General features: G+C 38.0%; 1 protein-coding gene across 1 annotated transcript in view; it reads right to left on the reverse strand.

The window, feature by feature from the left end:
* piezo2b (piezo-type mechanosensitive ion channel component 2b) overlaps window positions 1-23,918 on the reverse strand; it is an 81,756-nt gene that overhangs the window by 23,925 nt on the left and 33,913 nt on the right. Inside the window, exons 11-25 of the mRNA XM_032531833.1 lie at window positions 23,319-23,436; window positions 22,193-22,374; window positions 20,911-21,141; window positions 20,194-20,314; window positions 18,988-19,181; window positions 18,297-18,445; window positions 10,538-10,711; window positions 7,487-7,755; window positions 5,838-5,998; window positions 4,590-4,766; window positions 4,334-4,456; window positions 3,728-3,928; window positions 3,432-3,636; window positions 2,969-3,070; window positions 2,679-2,844 (exon numbers count right to left, since the gene is read on the reverse strand). Of these exons, the coding sequence (XP_032387724.1) occupies window positions 2,679-2,844; window positions 2,969-3,070; window positions 3,432-3,636; window positions 3,728-3,928; window positions 4,334-4,456; window positions 4,590-4,766; window positions 5,838-5,998; window positions 7,487-7,755; window positions 10,538-10,711; window positions 18,297-18,445; window positions 18,988-19,181; window positions 20,194-20,314; window positions 20,911-21,141; window positions 22,193-22,374; window positions 23,319-23,436 (2,573 nt within the window). The remainder of the gene's footprint in view (window positions 1-2,678; window positions 2,845-2,968; window positions 3,071-3,431; window positions 3,637-3,727; window positions 3,929-4,333; window positions 4,457-4,589; window positions 4,767-5,837; window positions 5,999-7,486; window positions 7,756-10,537; window positions 10,712-18,296; window positions 18,446-18,987; window positions 19,182-20,193; window positions 20,315-20,910; window positions 21,142-22,192; window positions 22,375-23,318; window positions 23,437-23,918) is intronic.

The following is a 23,918-nucleotide window of genomic DNA, read 5'->3' on the forward strand; positions in this document are numbered from 1 at the left end:
GGAGGAAGTTTGTATTTTGCTCTTTGTTTTTTTTTTCATGGTTACTTGTTATAGTTAAAGAGCATGTAAGGAAACTGAGAACATTTACTACTTCACTACATTTTTTATCCCCTGCTTTATTGTCAATTTTATAATAAATGGGACCATAATTAAAAAATTAACATCCTGATATATTACAGATGTAGTAACGATTTAAGGCATAAATTCATTATGAAAATGTTTATTGAGGTAATTAATCAAATGATACGCAGTGTAAATTTTGGACTTCTTTTTTCGTAACCAGTGCAGTCGTCCACTGCTGAAAATGGGATAGGATGCAGGTTCAAGTCCCTTTCGCATTGGCTTCACTTTTCAGACCCAGAATCTTTGTCCATTATTTTTAAAGTCTGTGGCATGTACTCGGTCAGTTAAGCTAACTTGCTAATAAGGATGCATGCTTACCACATAATAAAAGTCAAAACAACATTGCAGTTAATTCTGTTGCTGTGTGTAATATATTCCACCCATCAATCACACTCATGTATCACTTTGTATCACTTAGTGTCAGAACACCGGTAAGACTCTGATCAATGAATGTGAACCAGAGTGGAAACCAAACTCCTGTCACTCAGCCCAGGTAAGTGTACACTTCTGCATGACCTGAGGGTGTCTAACATGCTAAAAGCCTGCATGTGGATCCTGTGTTATCATGTGAGAGACCATTAATATGATGTGTGGAGTGAAAACATAGGAAGCAACGTGCGTTCATTTGGTGGACCTGGGGAAAACATGGGACCACAACAACAGCTGCACTGTTTAGGAAGCAGCTCTGATGAAGTGGGTTTGGATCGGACAATGCATTGATGGGCCGGAATAGCTGAGTGAGTGTCCTTCTTCATCAGGGGGAGAAAATACCTTTTCCATACTTAAAAGCTATTTATTGAGTTAGAGTACAGGGCAAAAGCTTCTGAGTAGCGAAGTGACGGACAGAGTGTTTTTGCGGATTATGGATTTCTCCCCCACCCCGTATCCGTAATTTGATCCTGGAGGGAAACGATAGAATAAGTGCAGAGCTGCTGTGGCGTGGACAGACAGGCTGTACAGCTCTTTTTCTTTCTACTAGGGCTTGTTGATGGACACAGAGTGCGTTAATAAAAGACTTGTCCACTTTGGGCATCAAAACAGTGGAATGTGAAGAGCACATAATCAATGACTGTGGACAGGTCAGGATGCTCTTGCTGTCTTTCTGACTTGCTCTCTATTACCCTGCCTCTCAAAACCATCTCTTCACTATTTTTTATGCGCAAAGTCAGTATCTAGATTCAAATATTGGATGACAGCCAGAATTCTGATTAGTGGGTATTCAATTACATCTCTCACTAAGCTACTGTCATTTGTCTTACCTTTATTTATCTAGGATAAGGGATTTGCGGCGCCAGAATGTTCTTATCCAGCACCACACCACTTAAGATTCCTACAGTTACACAGTTAGCAGTCAAGTACAACAACAGTTTTCTACTTAGCTGCTGGAGCAGCTCAACTGTAGAGGCTGGAGTATGCAGCAAGCGCCTTACTCAATTGTACCTTAGTGGTTGGAGAGAATGATGCCTTTTCTACCAGTCAGACATCTGCAACCATCTGTTACCAGCCTGCTCTACTGCCTTTTAGCACATCAGTGAGTTTAAAGCTCTACTTGGTTACTTACACAATAGCGGCACCCTGGTTCACAATTGGAGTCTGTGACTCCTGTCGCACTTATTGATTTAAAAGCAAATTTAGCAAAACTAGCAAAACTGATTTATGGCCACTTGGGGAAAAAGCTAAACAAATATCTGAAACTGTAAAGCAGAGGGGAGCCACAGATCAAATTACAATTCTCTGTAGGTACACGACTTAAAGCAATCCCTCATTTCATTAAAAACTGTTTTATTTTAGATGACGTAAGACCAAAATCAAACATGTTTTGCCTGAGGCTTGCCAATCACACTGAATCTAGAAAAAGATAGAACGTTAAGATAGTTGTTTTTGTAATTTGTGAGACCATTATAATAGCATTACAGAATTTAAACTAGCTTTAGCATCTAGCAAGTCTTTAAAATCTACCAACAGTGATGTTACATAAAAAATGTAATTCCCTATGCTGCATCATAATTTCACACCAGTGTGATATCAATTAAACAATAGACCAACACAGACATTTCTGCATTGGTAGGACTAAGTCACAACAATGGTAACACTTTAAAGTTGTACCCCTAAAAAATGTAAACAAAAAACAAAGCTTTAACTCTGCATAGACATCACACGTCTTCATGACTAAATCCAAACTTCTTCTTCTAATTGTGGGATGTAACCAATATAAAATACAATTTTTGACTTAATTGTAGGCATCTAACATCATTAAGCATCAATTAAGCCGGCTACTTCTCTTCCTATTTATTTCTGTGTCTTGTTGTTGTTCATGTTAATAACAGTTCTGTCAAGCTTCAATGGCAACAAAATGATTACGTCTGTTTCAAGTAAATCTACTGTAAAAGCTCATTTAAGTGCTGAAATACAAGCCTGGGATCCATTGTCATATACTGTATCCATGTAGCCTTATAGGCATTAAAAAAGAAAAAGAAAAAAAGGAAATCACACTTCAATTTCTGCTTTTGTGTAAAATGTATTACCATAATAATAATTAGTATGAACAGCTGTACCTGCAGTGGATAAAGTCGGGGACGGGGTTGTGGACACTGAAAGAGGCTGCGTCAAGGTCTCGGCAGATCTCCACGTTGTCACCAGCCATGAGGCGGACTGCTGCCTTGTTCTCATCATCAAAGACCTGCCTCTGGAGAGAGGCACAAAGCAGCAACATGAAGTCATCTGGAAAGGAGAGAGGAGAGTAGAAATCTAACTTATGGTAACCAAAATGCTTGCTAATACTAATACCAGAAACTATAATGACACTCATCCTAACTACTACTTATCTACAAATTGGAAAACATACAAATGAGGAAAAATGAGTTGGGTTGAGTCAGGAAATCTGGAACATAGAGCCACTTGATCACATTGGAGTCTGTAGTAGAGGTGGGAGACCTCCAGGGATAGTCTGAAATGAAAACATGCATCATTATCATCAGATATATATGTATAAAAAAAAACATTAAAATTACACTTTAAAAAGGACAGGACTGACAATAGTTAACAGACATAAAATTAACTGACAACACTTTGGATAATCTATTAAATACCAAACATTAGTTTTTGTCAGTTTCTCAAATGCAAAGATTTGTTGTTTTTCGGTTATTTATGTCATTATAAATTAAATTCTGTGTGTTTGGGACTACTGGTTGAAGAATACAAATAAAATGACAGTTTATACATTAAATGATTACTCAATTGACTGTAAAAAAATAAATTCTAGAAATCATCATCAGTAAGTACAATCTGGCCGAGTCTCTAACACAAACCTTTACAGGCTGCAGGTGGGATCCCGATGCAGACAAAGTACTGGAAAGTCAGCATGCAGGCCAGGAAGAAGCAGTACTTGGGCCAGATCTCAGCGATGGCTTTCCTCCTGCGTCTATACATGACTGCAATTAGGGCAAAGGCGTGAAGCATGGCGTAGAAGTCCATGCGCTGCCCGATAACATTGACCCCCAACAGCAGGCAAGTCTGAGGGAAACACACGAGGACTATAAATATGAAGTGGAGTTTTTCAGATAAAACATGTATTTTAGCTCTTTTAACTTGTTTCTACATGTACCTCAAGTCCAAACTTGTAGAAGAAGTAGTTGATGAAGTATTTGATGAAGCTGATGATGCCAATGTCTAGATGCTGCCGTGTGATATCATGGAAGATAATCCTGGCAGCCGGAGGCGACAGTTTGTTTCTCAGTCTAAAGTATTCCTGATGACGGTAGATGGTCACCTCAAATGCTAACAGAGCCATTATCAACAGGTTGTTCTGCACAGATGACAGAGAGAATTTCTTTAATTATGTATTTATATTTTGAAAATATTTGCTTTTAAATAACTGATTGGTTATTAACTGTACTTTTAAAGTATTTTTTGTCATTTTTGTCACCTTTTCTGATATTTGGTTTTAAAAAACATTAAGTCTATTTAAAGTTAACGACTTAGGAACCGATTTTAAAATTTATTTTGTATTGATTTTTGAGTTTAACAGAAACACCAACAACACAGAAACAACAGAAAAATCCAACCCAAAATGAACAGCAAACGCTGCATTGTCTTCAATCTAAGTTCAAAGAAGTATGGAAAAAAGTACTCATAAATTGTTCTTTCATTATTGTGTTGATATTGTGTATATTCTGCAAAGTATCAGTTAACAAATGTTTCCACTCCTCACCCTGAGGTAGCCCAGCAGGTCAGGAGACTTGTTCAGGCCAACCCAAATGGCTGGATCCACTGAATCATTATACAGCAGAGACTTGCCCAGCTCAGTCCTCTGCCCCTCTGAGTAGTTTCCTGTCTGTGGACAGAAAAATATAATTGCATAAATGTAATAAAAAATGGATTATTAGCGCAATCAAGAATAGTAAGGATGATGTTGAGCAGTATCTAGATATATACAACAAGGGTCAAAAAGCACATATCATATTCACCATATTGCATTTCTTGGAGTAGGTAGTGGGGTCTATAGACTTCAGCTGGTATAACATTTTGCATACGATAACTACACACATCCAGACAGCACAAACACTGGAAGCAAGGGGACGATACTGGCTGTAGGGCAGCGCAAAGGCCCAGGATGCCAGGAACACATAGTTGAACAAAGACACCTGCACAGGAGATATAATACAGGTAATGATGACATCAAAAAACACTCAAATCATTTTTCCACTAACATTCTCTTTTTCTTTATTATTCTCCTACTACAGTACAATATTGGTTGAAGGTTAGAGGTAAAAAAAAAAGAAAAAAAAAAAGTAAGGAATAATGTGAGGCAAATCAAAAAAGGATAAGCGCGCACACACACAGCTTGAGGTCAAGAACCATAAAGAAAATATTATTACATTACATAAATCTACATCTATTAAAGTGAGTTTTAGGCAAAACCACTAAGAGGGGGAGCAAGAAAATGCAGATCAAGACTTTGGTTTCCATTAAGAAACTGTGACAGCTATTACAAGTTCATCTAAATAACCCCACACTACTATCTGGCTAGACTGTAGTGTAAATAGACAATCCTGGTTTATTTCAAGATTGTCTGAGTTGGCTCAGTGTTGCAAGAGATCAACTTATTTCATACAGTATCTGAATTAAATGTCTGTATATCTTTATTAAATGTGCTTAGTTATAGAAGATTGTCATTTATGTATACCTCATTTATTTTACATGCTACAAAAAACTGAAAAACTCTTGGCAGTGTAGAGACCATGTTAACCAGGTGATGTGAAAACACTCAAGAAATCCACTTTAAACATCTATGAATCATAAAAAAATAACTTCATTTAATGTTTAAATGCGGTAACTACATATAGAATGTGCCAAAAAAACGAAATAAGCAACTACTAAGCTACGTACAAATAATACACATAAAAATTTGGATTTGTTATGTTAAGTTTCCCAATTTTACGAGTAGCACAATGGAAACACAGTAGTTAAAACTGTAAACTTACACTTAAAGTTTAGTCTTTCTGTTTTTTTTTTAAGTAAGTGAGAGAAAGTGAGTGTGTGTGCTGTGAATCTGTTACATTCCATTTTGTGAAAACTCTGAACCAAGCCTTTCTCATCTGACTTCATTGGTATCATTAATTGTTGACTAAATGACTGGAGCAATTGTTACAATATTTAATTAAATATTCTTGTTATTCTCTCTTTTTCTTCAGTGGAATCTCAAGCATTCTTACCTCTTTGACAGAGACCATAACAATGTAGCAGGACACAATCTTGATGATGTGGATCTCCAGTAACCACCAGATGAACAGCTGTAGTTTATGAAAATACTCCAGGAACTTGAGGAAGAGCACAGTCAGACGGTCAACCACCAGGTGCCATTTATTCTTCAGATCTGAAAAAGAAAATAAAAAAACAGATGCATTTAAACGGAAAAAAAGCAAGACTGTAGGCGTGCAAAAAGAGTTTCCAGGTGTCATCTCTTAAAAACAGCAGTATGTCTGCATTATCTCAGTAGTATCTCTTTTAAACAAAATAATTTCCCTGCTGGCATTTTGCTAAAGTGTTATATGTGAAGGTTCAAATGAGGTGAACTGTGTGACAATCTGCATTTTAGTGACGTAAAGAGGAATTTTAATACGTTTATCCTTTTTGTGGGGTCAACATAACAGCTAAACATATGTTTTACACGTATTCTGAAATTGTAAAATGTTTGTTAATGTAATCGTTTTCCCATATGCAGCATCTCAAGATGTATAAAAACACGCCTAAAATCTGTATTAACAAGCAAATTCCAAAGTGTTGATTTAATTACCTGAGAATGAAGACTTAATATTTAGTTTTATATTCTCACAAAGGATATAAAACCTCCAGCCACGGTTTGGTGGTGGGTTAATGCTTTTACAAAAGCCATATAATCTCAGGTTCTAATAGAGGCCTCATTGTTTGGATTAGAAAACTCTGAGGGCATATAGCTAAACTAGCTTGCAGCTCATTATAAACTGAGAGGCCATGCAGGCTTGTGTTTTACTACCCATTTTATTTTTTGTGGATATAAACATTTTAATTTAAGACCAGGGTGACCGTCTGCGTAAATATACTATTGGTGCAGCGTAAGTTGGCTTTAACAGGACAATGTAATGGGTGAAAGTGAGCACTTGAGCTACACTCTGTGTCAGAACAGAAAACTGAAGATAAATCTTACTAAACCCCAAAATCTGCAATACAACAGATTTTTTTACAGCTTTAACTAGGGATGATTAATGGCTGCCTGTTGAGAGTGTAGTGCAGCAGATACTTCTAGGACAGCAGACTAAGCTTCTCTAAGAGAGCTTTGGCCTGTAAAGATTGTATCCAGCAAATGTCTTCTGAGGAGACAGGCTGAGAGAGATCTAAGAGAAAAGGTCTCTACACTTATGACTGTAGCCACTACATGACAGCTCATGTGCACCTCAGTTGTAAACACAGTAAGAGGAGTAAACATGGCTGGCAGTGAGGTAAGCTTTAATAAACATTGGAATAAAACACGTGAGATGCTCAAGTACAAGTCTGCAACATGATCAGCCACACAGCCTTCAGATCAACTGAAGTGGAGAAAAGATTAGTAAGTTAAGTTCATAATATAGTCGAATACTGTAGATTTAAATACCACTCTTTGTCGTAAATACAAGTTTACATTACAGTTGGTATCAAATGGATGTCTTGCCTACTCAGAATTAGAGATTGGTCTCTTGGAAGCAGATTTTAATAGACTGTCAACTGATTAATCAAGAAAATTCGGACCACATTAATTGATAATAAAAATAATAGTTAGTTGCAGCCCAGACGTGATTGAGTGTCTTGTTGAAGTTTGTAGACCTGCTGTGTTGCATCTGCTCAGTACCTGAGCTCTGCTCGGTGCTTGGCTCTGGCTCTGTCCTCGCACTGCAGTGGTGGCTCTCCTCTGTGCTGGACTGCCGCGGGTCGGAAAAGCTCCTGGGCTTCTCACCAGTCATGTCAGTGTCATACATCACCACCACCAGGTCCTGCTCCTTCTCCTTCTCCGTCTCCCACTCTCCCTGTGGCTCCTGTTCCTCTCTGGACAGCGTTGCCTCCACCGAGCTGGCACTGAGTATGGTGAGGTCTGCTAGGCTGCCATCCTGGTGCACCAGTCTGAAGACATGTGAAGAAGTTATTACAAACAGTCCTATGCATACAGACTCACACACATCTGGTATATCTATGCTTACGAGGACCTTGAATTACTTTTTGATTTTTTTTTTTACCAGCTAGATGTTATTTTTAGGAGCATTTTTTGAACTATTAAGTAACAGTTGACAACAATATCACCCCCCCAGGTCCATTAAGTAGCTATTCTGGAGTCTTTGATCATATTAGACACAATCTTAGGACCTGAACTGTTAAAATGAGTTTATTAACGTCTGACACTTCCAACGTTTAAGTTTATAAGTTAAGATGAGCTTTTTAAGCCTTTTTTAAAGACAGTGGGAAGAACCTAAGTAACAAAGATCCCCAGACTGACTTAACCAGGGACGTTGCAGTTCATAGTAGTCACCATGTGAAAATGTGTCCTACTCCTTTATCAATCTGACTTAAAACATACTGTATGTCTTTCCACTAAAGTAACCCTAACTTTAACCTTACTAGAAAGCAATCTGAATCTTGTCTTTATAATCTTGTCTGAACAGATATTTCATGGACAAAAAACAAATTCCACATACAGTATATAATTTAAATTATATAGATATAATTTATTATATCTGACGCTCTCACATTCCTACATTTTTGAAGGCATTCTGTCCTCATAAGTATATAAATACAACTCACACTCATACACATGGTCCAGGTGATTGTCAAAATGCACTGATGCAAGCTCTATGTCTGCTAATTGAACGGCAGACCAGCGTTTTATCAGGCATTGCAATCAATAAGCATTGCACATTCCTTCTGCATTCTTTAAAAACAATATGTTGTTTGCTTTTGGTGTGTGAGGGATATGTCTTCTAGCAGCAGAATAATGGTAGCATCTGAAGGGAGGCATTAACCCTTTAAACTCTTCTCAGGCAATGGAGCAAGGTCAAAGGTTGGGTTTGGCTTGCATGAACCGGCCGCATACCAAGGCAAGCATTTTGTTATCTAGGGATCATACTTACTTGCTCTGCTGAGTGGTAATGTTTTGCTTGATGCTGCTCAGAACAATAAAGTTACACAGAAGTCAAGATGAACGTTGAGGAGAGAAACTGACAAAGGCAGGCTGAAACTGACACTCAAAATCACCATATGCATGTAGTTTTATTAAAATGCAGGAAAACTGGCCCAAAGGCTCCTGTGGTTTGGGGTAGGAGAGTTTTTTAGGAAGGGGTTAATTTTCTGGGGTTTCAGTGCAAAGAAGTAGGTGTGTGGCAAGATACTGGAAAGGAAGAACACTTTGTTCAGATTCAAACATGCTTGTTTGACAGTTTGTGAAACTCTTGGAGAGGAGTAGAAAGGTTTTGTTGGGGAAAAGGCTGGGCTTGATTTGGAGGGGGGGCTAAAGATCCAAAAAGGTAATAGAGAACCCAAAAAGAGTAGGCTACAGGCAAAATAAGAACGTACAAATCCTGAAAATGAACACCATTCATGTCAGTCAAATACCTAAACTCCTGGGGTAAGATATTTCAGAAGATCATCAATGTATTATCATTGGCAAAAACTGGGTAACAGGGACAAGCCAGTGTGGGGTAAAGGACTTCTTGCAACAGGAAGAGGGAGTGAAGACTCAGAGGTGGACTGGGATGGTGATGGATGCCACAGAAAGTGAGCAGATACCCACCTATCCATGATCAGATAGACACGGCCATTGACTTTAGCATGGCTGTGTAAAAAGGGTGGCAGAGGAGAAATGGCAGCAGGTCACAGAGAGAAGCAGAGCAGCAGAGACAAGCTAAGCAAGCGACAGCAAAACAATGAAAAATCCACCACAATACGACCGTAAAGTTAAACACTCCACACCACAGACTATGAAAATGTGAATGCTATTACACGGTGTGCACTTAAAGGCATACAATGACAGATGTGCAATAAAAACAGTGGTTATATTGGGTGTTTAACAGGCTTTGTAAGTGCAATTATCCACAGTTTGAGATGAAAAGGTGTTGTAACTTGCTGAATTCGAAACCAATCTTTAAATGAAGAATGTTTTGACCTCATGCTCAGCTATAGACTGTTAACATGTATACATTGTCAGTTATTATTTTTGACTGATGGGATTTCTTCAGTATTATTTTTGTCAACTCTTAGTGGAATCATGTAGTGATTTACTTTGTGCTTCTATTGTATTATTACATTCGTGACACAGAGGGAAGCCACTGTTTTCCTAAAAGATGCAGTGGTGTCTGATTGCATGTGTTTTTTTTTGTGTGGGCATTTTTAGGCCTTTATTTATAGAGGGCAGCTGAAGACATGAAAGGGGAGAGAGAGGGGAAATGACCAGTAAGCTACCCAGGGGCCCTATTGTGATCAGAGATTTTATACAAATGAAAGATTTCATTTTTTGATCTTTGAAAATTCCAGAAAGGTGTCGGACAACTCTTACTGCCGTTTTAAAAAAGTATTTACAGGATCATAAAAGACTCTTCTAAAAATATTTGATGAATTCATTGAATGACTTTTCAGATAAACTTGCTTGTGCAGCATAAGGTCACTGTTAAAGGTGAAGTTGAAATGCCCATTGCTCAGGATTTTTAACACTAAAGTTTGTAGATAAATCTTGCTAAGCAAAGAAAAAGCGAGGTCAGGTTGTCCATAAACAACATCTCTGTTGGGGCATCATGTTCAAAATACTCAGCTTGTTTGTAATTGAGCTATATGGAATTAAAGAAAGTAGATACAAAAGCACAAAAATCCCCTTTTCAATAATGGTTTGGACCACAAAAAAAAACATAATGTGTCTTACCTGTAGATAGTGCTCTCCTCTTTGGCCACTACAGCCTGGAGGTCGGTGAGCTGGAGGAAGCGGTCGTGGAAATAGTGCAGATGGAGTATACACACCAGCAAGAAGGAAGTGGGAATGAAAATCCTGGTGAACAGCACGGAGACTTCAAACTTATTCAGGCCCAGGTCCTCCAAGCTGCATAGATGAAACAAAGACGAATAAAAGGAAAAACATGAGACTTGAGCTTACATTTTTTTTGAGGTGAGTGAGGAATCTCTCAAGTGTAAATGTTTACAATTTAGTAAAAAAGAAAAGATAAAAAAGACAAAAGATGAAAAAAGAAGACCAATGTAAAGTCATAATTCTTGGAATAAGTAAAAATTAAAATAGGAATCAAAAGCTATTCTGTCAATGCGGGATGGTATACAATTATGTTTTTGTGTAGTATAACAAACTATCACACACTTCCTTCAACAATACCTTGTTTACAACCAAAGGCTAATGCATTTAACAATATTAAATGCAGGTTATCTGATATTAGGCGCTTGAAAGCAACTTGAAAAATGAATTATCACCTTACTTTTTTAATCAATCTCATCCCACCAAAATGTTGTTAAAACTGAAGATACTCACATATTTATGTATTCTTTTTTATTGAGTTTGCATGTGATAAAACCTTTTCCATGTTGTTTTTTTACTGTATAACGTCATATTTTTACCTGTTAAAAACAATAGGCTGAAAATGTTTAATGATAAATGTTTCAAGCCATCAAACTCTTTTCATCATAAGTAACCCTGTCCACAGGAGAATAATGATTTTAGACCTATTGCTCAAACCTCTGTTGTGAGGAAGTGTATGGAGAAGCTCATGGTGAGCAAACTACAGATGAATGTAGGCCCAGAACTAGATCCCTTCCAGTTTGCATACACCCACAAAAGAGGCACTTATGATGCTACCAACAGCATAGTGCACCTAAAGACTAAACACCTGAAGAATCCTAGGGTCTATGCTGGACTGTTGTTTGTAGCTCTCAGGTCAGCCTTTAACACCCTACAGCCTTAAGTTCTCCTGAATACACTCCAGCTGATGAATGTTTACCCCTTCATCACTGCATGGTACCACTCATTCCTCACTTACCATACCCAGCAGGTCAGGGTGAACAGACCTTGTCTGAACCCTTGACCATCAGTACTTGCACCCTGTACACTAATGAAAGTACAATGTAATGTTACAATTATATGTAGTGCTGTCAAATGTTATTATTTAATCACAATTAATTGCATTAATGTCATAGTTAACTCGCAATTAATTGCAATTAATCAAAAAAAATGTATCTATTCTAAATGTCCCTTGATTTCTTTATGTCCCATTATTTTTTCTTATTTTAATGCCGGACGTGCTGCGATAATAGCTCAGTTCAACAACAAAACGCACAGATCGCTTTGGTCTTGTCAATGGAACCATTTTGCAACTTTTAAAAAGTAAACTTTTCATTCAAAATCGTATTGGCATCCATTTTGGCGTCTCACGCTCACCATCCACTCAAAATATAACTACAATACTACTTTTTGGCCGGCCCGCAAGCCCAAACAAGTGTGTGCGGCGTGCCTGTTGTTTTGTATAAAACAGAGATCCAGAACTTTGTCCAGTTGTGCGACAGACATTTCCTCATCCTTAATGTCAAGAAAACAGGGGAGATGGTATTTGACCCCAAATCCATCAGAGATCACCAGGGCCGCGGGAACATATTTTGAATTGGGGGTGCTGATAAATTTTCAAAATGTAATACTGGAAAACATGCACACTCCACAAGCGAAAAAACAAGAAAAACGTCCATAATACAAAACAAGGGCTAGGCACGAGTAATGCAGGATATAGGCACACGGCTCATTTGGTACAGATTAGGCCTACTACAAGCTCAAAAACGGAGCCACTAAACCACAGTGTATAAAAAATTATGTTAAAAGCGAAGCAAGCGCAAGCCAGTCGGATCCTCCGCCGCTCTCTGCTGGTTGCCACTGCTCCCACACACGCAGTCCTGACACAAACATTGAAATAGAGAAATGCAGCCTTGAGTTTTTTTAGCGTAGCAATAGCAATTAAACGCTTAAAGATATTGGGCCATATGTATCAAACGTTATTAACGCGTGTTAAACTGGGCCTAATCATTTTATAACAATACGGTTGGATAGTTAAAAATAAGTGTGACCTCATTCTGGTGTGCCAAGTAGTCTTTACACGCGTGTAAAAAAACACAATTATCCCCAATAATTACAATTAACTTTCATTGAATTGTCACTGAACAGTTGAGAATATGCCAATTTACTGCACGGCGGCAGCATAATAATAAACCAGAATTCTTACCTTGTGCTGCAGTCATAACACTCCAAAGGTTTTTTTGCGCTCCGGGTTGACACTGATGAAGTTTTCATCATTGCATGAATATCCAACTGGGCAACGTGTCCCCGTGTACGTGGATGAGGTGTGGTGTAGTTAGTCTCTTTTGGGACATGCTGCTCCGCAGCCAGTTTTAAGGCGTCTAAGGTTGAGAAAGTTCTCTCTGAAGAAGGCAACAGAGATCGGTATGCACATGCAAAGTTTTATAAGATCCTCTACTTCTCCAAATAGAGCTCTGGTTTGAGGGTGGCAGGTTAGACAGATGTGAGGCAACTTCTTGTACTGTCTCGCATGGGGAGTCGGCCTCTTTACACACATCTCCCAACATTTGGAGCTGAGGTGCAGTCGCCCTGTGTCAAGCTGTTTAGGAAGCTGAAGAGATTGTGCGTCAAGTTCCGATGATAGCGGCTGTTTGCTGCATCAATTACGGTCTTCTCCCTGAATGCAGCTGTTTTCATCCCGTTCTGGTCGAATCTCCTGGTGAGTTCAGACTGGACCAAATCCAGAGCTTCATAAAAGTCAGCTTTCCATTTGAGTTCACCTGTTGCCTGTGACAACGCTTCAGGGCCGACAGCTTGGCGATAGCGAGCAGGTGTTCTGCTTACTCTGGGCTCAGCATCTGGCATCTTCAGACCATTCTGGGTAGCACACACTTTCACCTTTTCTACCATTTCAGCCACCACCTTGTCATCTCTCAGTGACCCTACTCTGACCTTGAGTAGGTTTACACAAGCAATGGCACCAAGACCACTTGTTTTGCACTCTGAAGGCTCTTTGCCACAGTTTCACAGGGCCCAAAAAGGGCTTCGGGGAGCAGAGGAGGCTGAAAAGAGTTTTTCCATTGAGTGCCTTTTGTGCAGTCCTGATATTTTTGCCCTTGCATCCCCTCTTACGCCTCTATCGTCTTTCAAGCTTTCCAGTGTCGCCAAAACACAGTGTTACGTTGCGCAGCAGCGTTGAATTGCTTTGGTGCGCACACACCATCTCGTTGGGCATAGTCCTAAAATGTTGACAATGATGTCATCACAGCCGAAAAGTGTTTCAAAAGCTGTTTTGCGTTTGAAGATTCTTGATAACACCTCACACCCTGTACGAAGTTAACCCGTCAGCTACTAGGCTCACCTCACGTGCAACTTCTTGCAGCACAAGGTCCAGGGATGGTTGCTGCAATGAACATACAAGGACTCGGGGCATTATTTCCTTCAGTCGGGCCTGAACACCGAAAAGCGGCCCGACATGTTATTTGCACCACAAAACAATATCCTTGAGGCGATCCAAGAGATGTTCAATCTCACAAAGATGTCTTTCAAACACTTAAACAGCGTTTCTGCAGTTGTGTCAGGCTCGAGTAAAATCCCAAGAATTTACAGTGAGACTGAAGATTACTGTCACAAATTGAAGGCTGCATGAGAATTGTTCCGTAGCATTGATATCCGTGGTGCTGTCAGCTGTCAGTCCATAGAACGGGGCAGTCTGATGCGCGGTTACTATGTCCTTTTGAACAGCCTGAGCAAACTGTTCGATTATCTCATTCTGTATTGTGTCAGACATCCAATTATCCCCTTCTTTATCCACTCTTCTTCTTGGGTAAATTAAAAGTCCGTTCCAGCATCAGGTCATAGAGCACACCCTCACGAGTCGTGTCACCCCTAAACGGGATTCCTTTTCGTCCCAGGAATGCTATGGAGCGAAATAATATCTCCAGGACATTCCTTGCTGTTTGCTGGTCTTTGGCGGCAATATCGGAGAGCAGAGCACTTATTGGCGTTTTTTCTAACCCCGCAAGAGTGCGAATAGCATCTTTATGAATGGCCGATTCTCGTGCAGACAAAAATTTTGCAGATGCCTTGCGCCAGTTAAAAAATCCTTTCTCGACGAAAAGCCTATCTTTATTCACATGCTGACGGGAAGCCACCAGATTTTTCTCAACAGCCTGGATACAAGCAAAACAGAAAGTGCAATCATTCTCAATGTCATAGTGTATCCACCTCCATTTTTCAAACCACTGCGGCTGAAAAGAACGGGAAAAATCCTCATCTCCAAAACGTCTGGAAGGAAAACTGTGACCCCGAGGCTGGCAGCACTGAGTTGCCTTTGTTGATGTTCCCTCCACGGCTGCCTTGGTGCGGCTAGCTTGGCTAGCTCCCTCGTCGCCTGTTGCTAGCAGGATCGCCCTGGGAGTAACCAGTGCAGCGGTGCTGCTGCTACTTTCTGTTTCAGTTGTAACAGAGTTTTCTGCCTCCAATTTTTTAGGCTTTTTAGCCTGTGGTTGTATAAAAAAATCCAAAATGCGCTTTTGTGCCATGGCTAGGCTAGCTACTGTTGACGAGAAATCAATCGGTATCTTCACTCATGAAAGAGCATCAGATGTGCGCAGCGCGCCTCACTCTTATGGGGCGCCGTTTGTAAAGCGGCTCGTGCTGAAAATAACAGCAACATTTTGTCACATTTAGCTTTAAATAATGTTTAAATAACTGGTATGAAATTTTGAGGGTCACTTTCTTGCACATTTACAACAATATTTGTCAACTTGGAAATATTTTAAATAGTTAAATCCAAATATTAAATGTTACACCTAAATGTTAAATGTTAAATCTATATGCTAAATCTAAATCTAAATGTTAAATCTAAATCTAAATGTTAAATCTAAATCTAAATGTTAAATCTAAATCTAAATGTTAAATCTAAATCTAAATCTAAATGTTAAATCTAAATATTAAATCTAAATCTAAATGTTAAATCTAAATCTAAATCTAAATGTTAAATCTAAATATTAAAACTAAATCTAAATGTTAAATCTAAATCTAAATCTAAATGTTAAATCTAAATATTAAATCTAAATCTAAATGTTAAATCTAAATTTAATGTTAAATCTAAATCTAAATCTAAATGTTAAATCTAAATATTAAATCTAAATCTAAAAGTTAAATCTAAATCTAAATGTTAAATCTAAATCTAAATCTAAATGTTAAATCTAAATGTTTCGGGTGAAACTAAATATTTAGCTAATATGCAAATTAATGTTGGTAACCGAAGTACCAAAATAAAAGCTCGAGGAGGTCAGTGTATGTTTATAGTGTCAAATAACGAATAAAAATCCTCTCATCGGGAGATATGGACTCTTGAACTTGGATAACCGTGAAAATACTACCTAAAATAATAAACACAGTTGGGGAAAACTGTATTTGAAGAGTACTTTGAGTTTTTAGTGTCACTTTTATGAATGGTGTGGGAATTATAGCCACTATAGCCAGCCACGGGGGGCTCACTTTGACTGGTCTGTCACGTTCGCTTGCATTAACGTCAGCAAGAGCCTATCCCCGCCCGCCCCCGACAAGGCACGGTACTGTTGGCCATGGTCACTCTGCGTAATGTCTAACGAATCAGCGTTAGCCGAGAACATCGGCAGAGCCGTCCTGGTGACTGAACAAACTTATTCAACAGCGACAGCAACAGCCTCAGGGCCACCGCAGGCCACCTCGGTAAGCATGTTTTCCAAATCACGGAGCTAGCAACCCTGTTGTCAAGGCTAACTTAACTACACTAGTTAACGGTAGCTAGCCAGTAGAGATTTGCTACTACCTTGACAACAAGACAATGCTAGCTCCGTGATTTGGAAACATGCTTACCGAGGTGGCCTGCGGTGGCCCTGAGGCTGTCGCTGTCGCTGTTGAATAAGTTTGTACAGCCACCAGGACGCCTCTGCCGATGTTCTCGGCAAACGCTGATTCGTTGGACATTTCGCAGTGTCTTGTCAGTGCCTTGTCGGGGGCGGGCGGGGATAGGCTCTTGCTGACGTTAATGCAAGCGAACGTGACAGACCAGTCAAAGTGAGCCCCCCCGTGGCTGGCTATAGTGGCTATAATTCCCACACCATTCATAAAAGTGACACTAAAAACTCAAAGTACTCTTCAAGTACAGTTTTCCCCAACTGTGTTTATTATTTTAGGTAGTTATTTTCACGGTTATCCAAGTTCAAGAGTCCATATCTCCCGATGAGTGGATTTTTATTCGTTATTTGACACTATAAACACACTGACCTCCTCGAGCTTTTATTTTGGTACTTCCGGTTACCGACATTATTTGCATATTAGCTAAATATTTAGTTTCACCCGAAACATTTAGATTTAACATTTAGATTTAGATTTAGATTTAACATTTAGATTTAGATTTAACTTTTAGATTTAGATTTAATATTAGATTTAACATTTAGATTTAGATTTAGATTTAACATTTAGATTTAGATTTAACATTTAGATTTAGATTTAATATTTAGATTTAACATTTAGATTTAGATTTAGATTTAACATTTAGATTTAGTTTTAATATTTAGATTTAACATTTAGATTTAGATTTAGATTTAACATTTAGATTTAGATTTAATATTTAGATTTAACATTTAGATTTAGATTTAGATTTAACATTTAGATTTAGATTTAACATTTAGATTTAGATTTAACATTTAGATTTAGATTTAGCATATAGATTTAACATTTAACATTTAGGTGTAACATTTAATATTTGGATTTAACTATTTAAAATATTTCCAAGTTGACAAATATTGTTGTAAATGTGCAAGAAAGTGACCCTCAAAATTTCATATCAGTTATTTAAACATTATTTAAAGCTAAATGTGACAAAATGTTGCTGTTATTTTCAGCACGAGCCGCTTTACAAACGGCGCCCCATACACTCTTGGCAAGATCGGCAGATTCATTTTAATCAAATTATGTGTTTATCTCATACTTACCAAATTTTAAAATGCATTACATTTAATTTTGATTGAAAGGGATTAGGTTTATATTAATAATCAATTTATTAAAAATAAATGTGTTTAGTTTTTTAAATTATGGTTTTAGTACTTTGTTCCTTCCCTAGGGGGTGCTGCAGCACCCTCCGCACCCCTAGTTCCCGCGGCCATGGAGATCACTCACCAGTGGTTATGCGTGACAACACCATAACCCAAGTCAACTCTTATAAATACTTGGGCGTACCCAACAAACTGACATGGAGTGTTTAGGCAGATATGGCTGCACTATGGTCCAACAGTGGCTACACTTTCTTCGTAGGGTGAAGGTCTTCGGTGTCAACCAAAATGTGTTGCTCCTCTTCTACGAGACAAGATTCCAACACTTAAGGCTGTCTTTGACAATACTATCCTCAGGCAGGCCTCATAAATGTCTGATTTCAAGACAATAAAAAACTCTATCTTCTCTTATTTACATTTGAGAACATGAGAGAGGCTTGAAACATTATCAGTAAACCTGGTGCGTCGGTGCAACTAGTATTTTTAACTCTCTGAAATTTCATCAACATATGTAGCAGCACATTTTTATTACCATAAAATATCAGCATTTGTGTAAGTAATTAAGGGAAGCTCACCCCTTTTCATCCATTCCTAACTTCTTTGACCAGAAATTAGACCAGCGAGTAAACTGGAAGGTGTAGACCAGTATGAGGACCAGCATGGTGTATATCACGACAGACATCCAGAAGTACTTCAGGAACCTTCGCCACCACTCATAGTGGACCTAGATAAGAATACTTGTGATAATTGTGTTTTAGGGGTTATGAATTCTCTGAGTGCACAGGAGGACATAGCAATATATAGTGAGTGCTCTGTTTTCACTTCTGGTTATAAACAGTCGAGAATACACTGTGGATTATGAGCCTGCTGTACACAACTCTTATGCCATACTGAAATTGTCAGCACCTTCTGTCTTTGGGAAATTAAATTTGTAAACTTGAAAGTGTTCTACTTATATGCTAAGTTTGGATTACACACATGCAGAACCACTTAGTAAACAGCCCTTTAAAGAAATAACGTGCAGTGCTTTCCTTTAAAAAACAATGTCAAAAAGTAATCCCTCTCAATCATCACGTATGACCTACTAGAAGTGTGTGGTGGTGTCTGTATCAGAAAAGACAGATCCAGAATATATGTAAAGGATGTGCAAAGTTTTTTGTTTTTTTTAACATTGGAGATAAATGAGGGGAAATTTAAGAGAAAAATTGGAAATATGTGGTTATATATGCGTGCAAGGCACTTAGAATCACCAGTTTGTTTTGTTACCTGGTAGAGCGCCACACAGGAGAGGAACATCATCATGTAGATGATCTTGTACATGACAATGGTTCCCTCGAAGCTGACGATGAAGAACATGCCACCACAGATGTAGATCCAGTATTTGACTAGCAGAGCTATGACCATGTTGCCCAGAACCTGCATGATGTCCTGCTCCCCTCCATCCTCAGAGTCCTCTTCCTCTATAAAACACATCAGCAAAGCAGAAATTGCTGTGCTAACTGACAAAAACCTTTCAGCGAACTATGAGTTGATCACTCAACAGACGTTCCTAACTAACATACACTACATATACACACATAACGTAAATTAAAAAACCTCCGCAGGTGAAGTACAGTAGGAATCTGAAGGTGTTTAGATAGACCTTTTTAAAAAACTGAGAACAAGAGATGAAAAAATTACTTTCATTTTAACTAAGAATGGATAGCAGTATAGTTACATTATTTTTAAAGTCATTTTTCTTAAAGGATTTGCCTGACTTTGATCCACCCCATTTGCAAAGTAGTAGATAAACATTTAATAGATGGTTTATAACACTATAACGTAGTTGTACAGTAAACAAATACAAGGACATTTTCAAGTGTTTGTTAATGTGCAGTTAGTCAATAATTATAACTTCTCCTATTAAGACATTATTACAACTATGTTTTACTATACTGTCATTCATTATCTGTTTATATAAACCTTGTTAAATATTTATATATTCCTTACAATTGCTAAACAGATGGGTGAAAGTAAAATGTTTGCAAAGTTTTTAAAAGTAAACAAAAATGGTGCACAGTGAACAGTTTGCAAATTTGACCTCCACAAAATAGTGCCTGTATATCTCAATAAAAAATTTAACTTTTCAGACATTTTGATTTGTTTTTGGAACATAGGGAAAGGTCAAAAATGTGTAGACTCCCTGGTAGAATATGAATGAATAACTGAATTGGTTTTGAAAGAAATACCGATAAGTCTTGTCTGACCTTTAGCCTTCAAAAACAGGGAAGGTAAAAATTGGGATCATACTGCAGAACAGCTTGAGCATTATTACCTCATTGTGATAATAAATTTGAGAGTATAATGTGTGCAATGTGAACAAACTCAGGCAAAGCTAAAACGGTGTTACTGTAGTAGCTTATGCTGTAACCTATGATATGGTCATATATTATTTCTAGTACAATATAAATATAATAGGGGCCCAGGTCTTACCCTTCTTCTTCTGATCCTCCACATGAACATCAGAGAGACCAGCACTGTTTTCTTTTTGTTTTTCCTGTCTCTCTGTAAGTGTTTGTCTCAGCAGCAGCCAGAAGCTCAGCAGACACAGAACCTACACAAAATGAATAAAATGTTTTGTCAAACTGATGACTGGCAAGAAAAGAAAAGAATAACAAATACATAATTTGCATTTTTTTTTGCTGAGAGTACAAAATAGATGGTAAAAAGCAACATCAAGAGATATACATAAATCAGAATTGAGTTTTCAAACTGGTATTGGATTCATTTGATATTGTATATAAAAATGTAACTGCATCCTGTCACATGCACTGTTTAATAAAACTGTTTGAGTGTTAATGAACACACCACTGCATGTTTGTGGCGACTGACTGGCATATACAATCTTTTTCAAAACACAATTAGGTATTTGAGCCATTTTAAAACATGTCAAAACACTGCAAACATGACCTTCTCCTCCAGGAGTAAATTTGTGACTGCCCTCTATTCAATTAATTGACTATTAGAGAGAAACATTTTAACGGTTTATTCCATTAGTTGCATACAGAGTACATCTCCTGCATTATTAAATAACATCTGTGTTTTCAGATCGCAGGTTGTCCCTCAATCTAAAGGTCAGTTTAAATGATTGCATGTATTCATAGTAGACAGGGCAATGTCGAATTCAAAAAAATTCTTTGTCTCCCAAACCTTGGATGAAAGCGAGTGGAAAGGGTTTGTCTTCACGGGAAAAAACTCTGGGTCTCCTGTCATGCTCTCAAAAGTGAATATGTACTGCAGAACTATCAGCAGGTTGCCGTAGGCCACCATGAAAGGAGAGGACAGCATGGCGTAACGCCTCCGGTCCCTCACCATCCACAGCATGCAAGACCAGATGAGGAAAACAAATGTCAGCCAGCTGACGTATGTGATGCTCCATGCCTGAAGAGAAAATAAATCACAGGAGATCTAAAACAAATGCTGAAACTCTGCTGTTGACAAAGGACTAATGAAGGTGAAATACAAAGATTTGTGGGCCAATCCTTGGCTGTGTTTGCAGTTTTCATAGAGGCACAACATGACTCATAACATAGCAGGACATGTCATATATTTCAGCATAAGGTGACTTACTCAGAAATGGTCATATTTAGCATGTGTGTGGAACTTCAATGTTCGTTAGGGCACTTTTGAGGGATGTAATAAAGTTGAACACAATAGTTTGGGTTTCTTGCCAATATCTCAACAGGTTTTCATTGCACAGTACATGTGTATATATGAATGGATGGAGGAGAATGTGTTGTCCACGACAAAGCTAAATTTAATGGATTTCTTTTGTGTTGTGAGTGTTCACACTACAATTCCCATCATACTTTGAGTGAAACCAATTTGGTCAGAGAGTTAGCTATTTTACACTGCAGCAATAAATGCACAGATAGATAAGTATCACTTTGATTACTAAATTCTAAATTTGATTAATTGATTATATTGTATATTAAACTCTAAAATAACTGTCTCAGAACTTTGCCTGTTATTGTCTTATAATTAAAACAAAACAATATTTTATTCCATAATTAAGACATTATGGCTAGCTGTATAAAGTATATTTATTTCATATTAGTTTTTTTGTAGCTATGTACAAATGTAAACAGTGGTACTGCACTTACAATAAAAGTTTTTGTCATTTTACATTGTGGTAATAGAGTTGTGTTCATGTCATGTCAAATTAAACTATAGATAAAAACCGCAATCTGGAAAACAACCATTACCTCTTCATTGTAACGGGTTTAATCACTGGAATGCGTTTTGGGAGATTTGATTCACACACATCAAAATAATTCACACTAACACAGCCAATTCTATGTCAATTTTAAATTCACAATTAAAAGTGTTTTTTGATGGTTTCCTTTCGGACATCCAAATACACCACATAAATGCAGCAAAAGCCAGCTTCTTTAGCTCCTAGGTTACACCCCGTGTGGGCTGCATTACTCACCATCATGGCTATTAGAGCACAGATGTAGCTCTGTTTCATGATGAAGTGAAAGATTTTGACCATTGCACTGACTCCTCTTTTCTTCATCCCATCCTCTCCTCCCTCAGACTTCTCCTCGCCTGCCTCCAAAGCCGAATCCTCCAGGGGCAAACAAACTTCATACACACACTCTTCCTTCTTCTCTGGTAGGACACAAAACACAACTCACGGTTAGTGAGAATAGTTACGGTTACTCTGTGAACTTATGGAGTTAAGTGAGGCACTGCGGTTATTTAGTGTTGAACTTCTATATAGTAAGGGACACATTTAAAGAAACTCAACAATAAAAATAAGACAAATTTAGAAAGGAATAGTCAAAATCTGTGCAGCAGAGGTCAAGATATCATGACTTTTACACCAGATTATGGGAAAAATATTAATTTTCATGGACAAAGAATGTTTGGCAGACAGACAGACATTGCCATCCCTTGAACCATGCCGTAAAAATGGCAAAAAAAGTGTGTAGTCTCCAAGACCAAAACAAAGCTCTTAAGGTAACAGAAGACATCAAACAGCTGCATTCACAGGCTGTTGAGGGCCCCCCATGACTAGTAAATTGACTGTGACATATAAATTCAGTGAAGTGCCCCTTTAAGACAAATTTGCAAATTCAGTGGCTACAAAGTGCAAAAATAGTAAATGCTGTACCCTCAAAACGGAGGAAGGCTCTATGTCTATGGCCGACAAATTCAATGATTTCTGTTTTAATACACCATGAATTTTAGAATAGAACTAAAAAGATAATCAAGCCAGATTATAAATCTTCAAAATATTTGTTGTTTGTTTTTCTAGACTGTGTATCTTATTCTATGAAGCTTTATATCACCCTTCCATAAACTAGGGAAAACTGCTAAAAGTTTCTGAACATGAATATAACATAAACCCTTAAACACAAAAGTAACATAAAACTGCTTCTTTAACTTATACACCATCTGTAACCTAAGATACAGAGCAAGCGGTGGTTTTATAGTAATTTAGTTAAGTATTCTCTCTACAGTAGTTCCACTCCATTTTCATGTCATTCAGTTTTACCTTTTCAAGGAAATTTAGAGAAAAGACGCAGACAGTTGAAGGTAACCAAGCTGACCTGTACCTTCACTAGGCTGGTCCATTTTATACTGAGGGGTGGAGTACAAGTCCAGGCAGACTGGTCCATTCTCAGTTGCAACAAAGTCAAAAGACGTCCCGTTTGAGGTCGGTATAGCCTGTAGATCATCATCACAAATTACAAATACATTTCTGTAACTATGGAACAGGTTTGTTAAGGGATCACACTACTATACTGCATTATGCACCACAAAGCAAAAACAGGAGTAACTGCTTTTGTGTGATGAAAAGATTCACCGACTGGATATTGTGCTTTTTCTTCATTTCAGTTTGTTAGCAGTTTAGTTACCATACTTTGGCTTTGTAGGGCAGTACAGGGATTATTTCTACTTTTCAAACTGCACATTCTTTAATGTAACCTTGCACAACCTTTCTAAACTACTGCAACCAAGAGCTAACAAACATTTTATAAAACATAAGTCAACAGGGAGTTACTTTGATATGTTGATATCATTTCTGTGCTTTTGCAAATATGGGAAATACAAGCAACCAAGCATAGAAGTAATTTTTTTTTCTTAAATCTTCAATGTTTCAGAGGCAATTGAGCGCATTGGCTTTATGATTAGAGTATAACATGTAG

This window comes from Etheostoma spectabile, chromosome 12 (genome assembly GCF_008692095.1).
Source record: "Etheostoma spectabile isolate EspeVRDwgs_2016 chromosome 12, UIUC_Espe_1.0, whole genome shotgun sequence".
Classification (NCBI taxonomy): domain Eukaryota; kingdom Metazoa; phylum Chordata; class Actinopteri; order Perciformes; family Percidae; genus Etheostoma; species Etheostoma spectabile.